The sequence below is a fragment of the Pseudopipra pipra genome, chromosome 12 (assembly GCF_036250125.1).
Source record: "Pseudopipra pipra isolate bDixPip1 chromosome 12, bDixPip1.hap1, whole genome shotgun sequence".
In the NCBI taxonomy this organism is placed as follows: domain Eukaryota; kingdom Metazoa; phylum Chordata; class Aves; order Passeriformes; family Pipridae; genus Pseudopipra; species Pseudopipra pipra.
Window position 1 is genome coordinate 9,427,628 of NC_087560.1, and position 9,677 is coordinate 9,437,304.

At 42.0% G+C, this 9,677-nt stretch overlaps 1 protein-coding gene across 1 annotated transcript in view; it reads right to left on the reverse strand.

Moving 5' to 3' along the window:
- TNFAIP8L3 (TNF alpha induced protein 8 like 3) overlaps positions 1-3,997 on the reverse strand; it is a 46,372-nt gene extending 42,375 nt beyond the window's left edge. Inside the window, exon 1 of the mRNA XM_064668793.1 lies at positions 3,726-3,997. Coding sequence (XP_064524863.1) covers positions 3,726-3,924 — 199 coding nt within the window. The 5' untranslated portion in view covers positions 3,925-3,997. The remainder of the gene's footprint in view (positions 1-3,725) is intronic.
- Positions 3,998-9,677: the final 5,680 nt, after the last annotated feature.

Here is a 9,677-nt window from a genome sequence, read left to right on the forward strand (position 1 = left end):
TCAACTTGGAGCATAAGCTGCTCTCCTTCCTAGGCCAAATGTCTTTTGAGTTCTTCCATGGGAGGAAACCCAGAGAAGGGACAAGTGACAATTTGCTCTCCACGTTATATTAAACTTCACAAAGATAATCTGTCTTGTTTCAAAGATCTTACAGGCAATTGAGCCTCTAGTTATCTTATGTTAATAGTGAAACATAATAGTTCTGTGAAAATAAAAACAGAAATCTGTATTGTGACTTAGTATCTTGTATCTTGACTTAGTATCTTAGGCTTAAATTGATATTGCACAAAAGCTATATGGCCAAATCCCTGCCTATTCCAGCCAGGGAACCTAGGACAGGACACATCAAATGAAGGTCTGCCACCTTTTTTCTCTTAAGTGCAGAATCTCCAAAATCCACTGCAAAATCATTGCTCTTGGTGATGACCTGGATTTTTGTGTAATGTTACTCTGAAAGATGACATGGAGGATCATTCTTTCATGTGGCAGGATGCCTATGAGGAAGCTGAGGAAAAGAAGACCATTGCTCTGTTGAATAGGTTTTTTAAAAAACCAGCCTCTCAATAGGTGGACATTAAAAAAGGGAACAGTGTTCTATTTTAAGATTACCTGTTCAGTTCTCAAAAGCTCTTCTTCAGGATAAGAAAAGGAATGTGACTAGTTGCCTCTACAGTGAGACTCAAGAAGGTTCACTGAGGGTAGAGCTAATAGGCATGTAACTTTTTTTTCTTTTGCATTACAATACATAAATTTCTCAGATTTGTGAAGACCTCTTTAATGCTCTTAATAGGAGTCTGTCTCATGAGTAACCGTTTTGAAAACCAAAACTTTTTGACCCTACAGACAACTCAGATGCAAAGCAGTAATAGATGGGTGTGGGAGATTTGTGGGAGCCAAGGCTGTGGAGCTGAATGTTCTTAGAGGTGTGGTGCTTTTTACTGTTTGTTTGCTTTAAAGTACAGCTAACATTTTGTACTGCTCACATATAAGGAGATTTTTGTTTGTAACAAAGAAATACGAAGATGCTATTGTGACATGTTCAGAATAAACACAGAAAAAATACTTCTGCCTCCTTGGAGACTCGGTTTTAAGTGGGCTATTAAAGGAAATGAGGCTGCTGGGATCTTGGAGCAAGATTCCATCTGGTTCTTGGAAGCCTAGCATGTGTGGCAGAAGGTGGGGGTGTACTAGGTAGCCTCCTGCCCCATGCACACCCATGTGAGTCCCAGGAATGGCAGGGGTGCCGTTCCATTGGGACATGGCAAAAGGCTGAATAAGTATTGCAGGAGTAGTGCAAACCCTTAAACGGGTGATGTTTTAAACATCTGTGGTGCATTAGCACCATGGAGCCCTGGAGATAAAGTAAACTGTATCATGCTGGGCTTGAACAATTGGGGAATCTAAGCAGTGGGCAATGACTAAAAGGAGTTTTAACTGTCTAAGATGAAGTCCTTGCTTTACAAATGGGGAAGTGTAACGACTGGTAATGAAGCAAACAACCTGAGCATTCAAGTTGCTGTCACTTTTGATACCAACTCCAAGCTGTTCTAAAATCAGTGGCCAAAATTGAACCATTACTAGGAGTTCATCCCAAATATTCCTCTGAGGTACTGTGCTTGCCCTATGAACCGCAGGCAGACTCACCCTGGTCACTGGGATCTGTGGGGTGTGCACCTCCCTGAACAAGGTGGTGACTGAATCCCACACTACAACCCCTCAGCTTCTGTGCCTGCAGCAGTGACTGACAGCCTGACTACTGAACGCCCACGTAGGGAGCGATGCTGCACTGTACATATGGCAGAGCACAGAAAAAAAGACCAAATGAAACCCAGCAAAAATGTATTTTTCCAAAGAGGATGGAGGGGGTGCAAACAGCAAGTAATTCTGTAGTGCAGAAAAAAAGATTGCAGCTGGTTAAGACAAAACAACCAAGTTTTCACTGTATTCCAGTTTTATTCTACTGCATAGGCATCTGCCATGTTTGGTCAAAATACTAGATTTTTCTTCTCTTAGCACAAAGATGGAATAGAAAGGAGGAGAGGAGACTGATGAACATCATCTCTTGGCAGCTAGCAAGTGATGACATGAAAAGCACTTATGGCAATCTCGAAGCATGGTTTATTTTTAATTTATTTAAAAGAAAAACCTATCCAGAACAGGAGTAAGTTGCTGGCAGGAGCTATGTTATATTAATTTGTTTATAAATCTAATGTTTATAACTTGCTCTTCATGCACATCTTGGAATATTTATTTGGATGAAAAAGTATAGCTGTTGGTGGTCTTCGCTAATAAGTTCAGCCTAACAGAGCTCTGTGAATATAAGGAGCTCTGTGACCTGTTGCTAGTCTTATTTCATTCTCTAGATCTCAAGTAAGAAAATACAAAGCAAGATATCAAGAGTAAATACCCCTGATATTTAAAACTGAGTTGGATTTAAGATTATGCTATAAAATGTTCTGCTGGGAGACTAGAAAAGATAACACTTATTTACCTCATAGCAGTGATGAACAGCAGTATCAAGTAATATTAATAGGACAGTTAAAATATTTCCCCTGCTGTAGTTAGAAAACTGTTTGGTGTTGAAATCTTTCCTTTTTGAGGGTGCAGGGAGGTATGAGCTGCGATAAAGTACTTGTCTAAACTGGTCTGGTCACGGTGAAAAGATTTTTCTCAAAGATCTCGTAACATAACACATCAAGTTTCTATTTGGATTTATTATAATCACTAGGACTATTTCAGACATCATTCCAGTTGTGCTTACTTGCATCTGATCCCAGTTAAATGGCTTCAGAGAAGATGCCTGTGACTTCCACCATGGGAAGCCGGAGGCCAAACAGGTCCTTTCTGCACCTGGTCTCAGTGACAGCCCAGCATCTGTCGTGTGCCAGCCGTGTGTGTGACACCCCCGCAGGCCCTCTGCTGCGGGCAGGGTGACACTGCCACCGACCCCGGAGTCGAACACCCCGAGGTGTCCGTGGGGAAGGGGGTGACCGTGAGCTCACAGCAGATCTCGGGACCAGCACCGGGACTGTGCTGTCGTGGTAGAGCGAACCTGCTTCTGTGTGCGCTGAGTTCCACACAAGTTTGTATTTCTCACCTGCCATGTGTGCTGGATGGCCTTTGGCTACGGCACATCAGCCACGGTCTGGTTTGCGTAGGACGTGGAGATTTGGAAATGCTAAGTGGGATTTTTTTTTTTCCTCTACCGTCTCATCTAAGAACTGTGTGCGCTGCAGCAGCCAGACAGTATGTTTTTCTGACAAGTTAGGACTTGAAAGCCCGGGGGCCCTGCGTGCCAGCCCCGGAGGGGGGGGGGTCTCTCCAGGCGCAGTGGTCCTGGAGCGACAGCGGAATAGCCATGGCCAAAACCTCAGAAACTTTGCACCCTCTGGATATAAAGCATCTCATTGCGCCAGCATTGCGATTTAACCGGCTTTCGCGTCACAGGCGAGCTCCTCAGGGCAGCTCTCCCGTACCCCGGGCAGCCGCACCCCTCCAGCCCGCGGGATGTCCGTGCCCGAGCGGCGACCGGGCAGGGGAGGGGAGGCTGCTCGGGGCCGCTGGAGCGGGGCTTGCCCTCCCCTCTCTCTGTCCCATCAGCCTCGCAGCGCTGCCCCGGAGCTGCATCAGAGGCAGAGTGGGGGGTCCCCGACCCGTTCCTCGGCGCGCTCGCCCCGGTCCCCCCGCTCGGGTGGCTCCGGTCCGTCCGTCCAGCCCCCTCTTACCTGCGGGCGAGACCGGCTCGCCTTCGCTGAGCTCCCCGGAGTCCGAGTCCATGCTGCGGGTACCGGCGGGGCTGCGGGACCGAGGGGCCGGCGCTGGCAGGGGGAGCGCCCGGAGCCGGGGAGCGGATCCCGCTGCCTCCTCCTGCGCTCCGAGCGCTGGGTCGGCGCCACCGCACGCGGCCACCGCGCTCAGTGCCATTGGCTGCGGGCGGAGCGGGGCCGGGCGGGGCGGCGAGGGCGGAGGCAGCGGGGGCGCGGCGGAGGAGCCGCTCCTGCCCCGGCTGTTACACAAGTTGGGCTGCCCGGCCCTCGCCCGCAGAGCCCTGCGGGGATGGGGGATAACTGGGGCTATCCCGCCCCGCAGGTCGCTCCAGGGGAAGCCACTTCTGGGCGCATCTCCCGTCTGATTTTTCCATGAGTCTTCTCGTGGGCATCTCCCTTGACCTTCCACCTTGTCTCTTTTTGCTGGCTTGGTCTCCTTAATGATGTGTCCTCAAAAATTAGTGATTAGAGCAGTGGAGGCCGATGGGAAAGTGTCAGTTCTTGCTGGGTTTTAGTGTCCAGAAGTATATTGAAGGACTCAGTTCTGCTGCTGCCTGTTTATACGTTTTACTGAGGCAGACAGTGCAATATGTGGTAGATGAAAGCCATGTCATAAGATGGTTTTGAACTCCTGAGTCTGAAAAATTTATAAGTTGAACTCTGCAGGCTTTGCTTCTGCCCTACAAGCTACTACAGTCATGAGCCATCCCTTAATTCAGATGATTGAGGCCGCTTTTTCAGCTCTGAGGTTAGGCAGATCTTTCTTCCCCTTTGCTTTATTTTCTAGTTTTTCTTCCTGTTATAGACCAAAATCACTTAATTCTAGCACAAAAAGTCCCTAGACAGTAGTAGCAAGAGTACTTTTCTAACTGGGAACCAGCTGCTATACTGAAACAGACCTTGAAGATCCATTAGGCATATCTATAGATATGTCACATCCTAAAAGCCAGCCAATGCCTGCAGCATACTCAAACTCCAGCCAGAGTTTTATGCCTGTAGCTGTAGACTACAGATATCTTTACTTTGTAACTTTCTCCCCCAAAACCATATAGATCCTTGTTGCTGGAGAAAGCAATGTCTGGATGCTGCTTTGAGGCTGCATACAGCAAATATCTATCACATCAGACTAAGCCTGGCACTCTTGACAAATGTGAAGACTTTCTTTGTTAGCTTATAGCATGACATTAAAAAAAAGGTTTCTCTTTAAACTGAAAGGGCCCTGTCAAATTCTTTTCAGTGGTGGCTTATTCTGTGCAATGCTAACTGTGAGAACTAGAACTACAATACTAAAAACAAAGCCAGAGTTTGTCTTATGTTCTAAAGTGAATCTTAACATGCTCCCCTGCCTTCAAATCAGGTTGAGTCTGATGAGATAGAAGACCTCAAGCTTTCTGGCCCTGGAATATACAGGCTGCTATGTTCAATTTAGTCATAAAAATCTTCAGCCTCTGGAGTGAAAAGTTAGTTGTTAAGTAGTTTGGAACCTTGCTGTCATAACTTGAGCCTGTACTGTTAAGACACTTATGGATTTTATTATACGAAAACAAATTCTGACTTCTGTTTGTAATTGTTTTCATTAAATTTAAAATGACATTCCAAATACTGCTGATTGTAATCTCATAAATGAGTACATTATAAGGAAAACCATCTAAATTTAAGTGATTCTAGGATTCTGTTGTGAAATGCCAATGCAAAATCTGACTGCAGAATATATGGGGAATCTACAAGCGTAATATAAACAACGTAGCAACAGAAATAACGTAGCAACAGAAAAATCCCAATATTAAGTCACAGAAATAATCCCAGATACCACACCAAGTATAGAATCTGAGAACTGGAAAGAGTTTAGTGTCTCTCTCTCTCTTTTTGTTCTTGTTGTTTGCTTTTTACCAACATAAATGCAACCTAAAAACTCCCTGATAAGAGCAGTTTAAGTCTATTAGGAAGAGCACGTTTGTATTTGAGTGCAATTAACTGATTTTTTGGACTGTCTTTAAATGCTTGAAATGCTAACGGTAATTTCTAACCCGGACAAATTCTGACTTTTTTAATGACAATAACTGTGATTAGATAAGCAAAAAAGCACAGTGTTTTTTAGTGGGGATGTGTGCACAGCAGAACACTTCCAGCTCCCCCACTGGCAAAGGGGGCTGTCTTGTACAGTGTATTTTGAGTCACAGACTGCAACTGTGGATGCCTCTCCAAGATGTCCTAGGCACTGGCCTTACCCTATTTTACGTGTGGGATTTTTTTTGGGGGGGGGGTTCATTGCCTTTTCTGTAATTGCAATTAAATTTTAAACTCTTGAATAGTCACACTTTTCTGCTACTGATCATAGTTAGTAGAAGGAGAGATTTTCATCTTTCAGAGGATCATGAAAAATAGCCTTAAGATGGAATTGTTAAAAGGAAAACTAAGTCCCACTTATTTTAATTCTTGTCAGTTTTTTAATCCTTGTATAACCACATTAATAAATATTATGATGGAAATTATATAATTTAATAAATATTGTATTGCGTCATGCTTGTGATATTTACATCGGGCATTCTCATTACTATGCTGTAATTACTTGCTATTTGACAGTAAATGCTGTTTCAAGATTACTTTCCCTTTTTATTGCTGCTAACTGTAAAGCATTTATAGAAGTTTTCAGCTGTAACAGAATGAGCATATTGTTTCATTTCAAAACATATGGTTAGAATTCAGATTTTTTCCTTCTCAATGTTCTCTGCCCAGCACAGTCCAGCACTTGGTTTAACATGTGACCTGGAAAATTCCATATGCTTAGAGCTCTGAACTTCATAGTTTCCACTCATCATAATACTGGTGCAGAGAAAAGCACAAAAGGTTTATTAACAGCAATGTATGTACTAACTGGATGCATGTTAAATGAAACTCCACATGGAGAAAGTTGGCATTTCATGACTTATTTTTTGTATTTAATACAAACAGTGCAATTACATATTCATGGTTATAAGCTAAAGCCCTGTGACTGTAGCTCTGTGACTGTTTCCTTTATTACAAGGATTGGGCTATTTAGAACCTGGAATGTTTTTTCTTGAGGCTCAGCTAATATTTTTGTCTGTAAATGTACAGATATGACTTACCAGGGGTAACACAGATGACTGGAGCTGCCCCACATGTCCCATGTATTCCCAGTTACATGGTGCCGTCCTGTAGCAGCTACAGCTCTGTAGCTGTACTCTGTGGCTCCTTCATTCACATTTCAGCTGCATCTGGTCTTGATCTTCATTCCATATGGAACTTAGCTGAAACTCTCCTCTGCCCACTCATAGTATGAGTGCTGGGGATCTGCTTGTGACAGCTTTTAGGATTCATGCTTCACTGTTCTATTGGCAAATCTCACTTGCATGTTCGCACAAGTATAATTTCATCGTATTCTAAATGCTGAAGTCAACCAGCTACCATAGCATCTATGTCTAATACAATTATCCTTGCAGGCCTGCTGTGAAATAGGAAAGGATAATAGTATTTTCCTTTTTCAGAGAGAGGGAAACAAGTTACTGAGAAGCTGTGATTTAAAGTCACATGTGGGGCACAGATTTTCACCTGAATCTCATGGGCTGAACTGTTTGGTTATCCATTTCTCCTAAATAAAAGATTAGTGAGCTGCCTATGTGGTTTGCTACTCGAGCTTTCCTCCTTCAAATTGAGCCTTAAAACCTATCATATGAAGCAGTCTCTCTTTTCTTTCCACTGGTATATCTAACAGAGCTGCATGACCTCTTTGTGCTTGACTTGCCTGTTTTACACTGTCCAGACATGAGGATAGGATTGTATCTTCTGGGTTGCAAATGTAAAGATCATATTTTTTTCTCACAAATTATTTCTTAACACTATTTAAATAAGTCTACCTTGTTTCTAAGCTTGTTGCCCAATATTTTTTTCACTATTTATGATAATATATCTTTCATATCCAGGTGTTATTGCTACTGAATGTATTAAACAGAGAAGCATCTCCACAGGCTAATATACTTATTAAATGTACTGTAGCAGATTTTAGATTTTTTTTCCCAATTTCTTTGGGTTGTGTGTGTATATATTTAATGAAGAAAACTATCCTGCACCAAAACATGAATAACTGGCATCAAGGATCAGTAGATTTTCTGTCAACAGTTTTGTCATGCCAGCAAGTTAGATTCTTGCTGATGTCTGAAAGCCAGTCAGCATGTGTGTACAGGTGTACATTTTGCATGCATTGTTAGGAGATTTTAGTTGCGATAATGCATCTATTGGTGGTCTGCAAACACTCTCCTTATTTGATTTAGTATTCAAATAATGAACAAGATGTCTGCATTACTTAAATTCTTACCCATGTGCCAGTAGATATTCAAAGATCTTGATTTTTGTAACGAGTGATGTAGGCAGTGCTTGTACATTCTGTTTGGGAGGATAAATAAGGAAGAGTGAAGTATTTCTTGCCTCCCCTGCCCTTTTTTTGAAGTAGCAGTAGGAGATGTAGGGCATCAGTTCTGAATACCTATCATAGTATGGACGTATTTTTAGCCATTGGGCTTGCTGAATTATGTTCTGCCTTTGTCTGGTGTTCACTCCTCTTAAAGAAGGGCTGAGGAAGCAGTCACAGACTGAGACTGCAGCCTGGTAATGGTGCAAAACTATGCTGTGGTGTTTGGAATATCCAATTTAAAGATAGGACTGAAATTTAGCTTCAATCACCTCAATGCTCTGTAAGGTGCTCTTACAAGATTTTAATTCCAAAAGAAACAAAGTGAAAAAGTAAAGTAGTAACTTGTCCCACTTCCTCTTAGCTTATAGAAACAGGACTCTTATGAGAACAGAACAGACAAAATATTTATGTCCATTTTTTGGCCATGAGGATGTTGTTACTCTTCTGTTCACCTATACTAGGATTTTGCTTGTAGAATAAGGTTTTCTGTATTAAGCTATAATTTGAATTGCCTGGGCACTTCATCATTTTCTACTACTTTACTGATATTGGCTTTTATTTTACTAAAAATACTTCACCATCCTTTTGTAAGATGGTGATTTGTCCTGTGCTTAGAAAGATATCAGTCTTGCAAGTTATAGATGCAATTTTCTTTAGTTTGGCAAATGCTTGAATTCATAACGTTGTTTTCTAACTGATTAAAGAAATGAAAGCTGCCTTCACAAAGTACCTGTTAATTCTGTTGGTGGGAACTTTCTTTTGAAGAAATTTTGTATGAAAATTTTATTGTTTAGGCCATGACCCTCACTTGTTTCTATGGGCAGGGATTCAGGCACTGTAAGTGCCTTTAAAGGACTTTAAAACAATTTTATTGCAATTTTAAATTTCATTACAGAAATAATAATATTTAATAATATTGCAGACTAAGGCTGATTAGCTGAAAAGAATTTTTGCTTTCTCTGTTCTGGGATTGAGAAAATAAACTTTAAAGAGTTTTTGTTGAGGGAATCACTGTGAAATACAGGATAAAACAGGATTGTCTTTTGTTCCCATTCTGATGCTGTCTAGAGAAAGCAAGGAGAGAGCTGCCAGTCAAAATCTTTTTGCTTTCTGCCACTGTCTTTGGGAATTGTTCTTAATTCTTGTGGTGGTCACTGAAGTTATTTTAAAATATACCTCATGCCTTACTTTCCTTGTGTTGTTGAGTTATGCTCTTCATTACAAAGGTTGATTACCCGATGACTACATTTAAATCCATATCTAAGATGCAAATAAAATACAGTTAAACCAGCAATGCTTGCTACTGAGCTGTTTCTGTAAACTTTGAAACAGTTTTCTGCTTTTAGTCTGGAAGATGGGTCATCCTTGGTTTCATCCCTGGTTTCAAATTATGTGTAGGAGGATTCAACAACTTCACAATACTCCGAGAAAGCAGAGAAAATTTTGTTGCTAGGAAACTCTGGAGGACCTATACTGTAGAG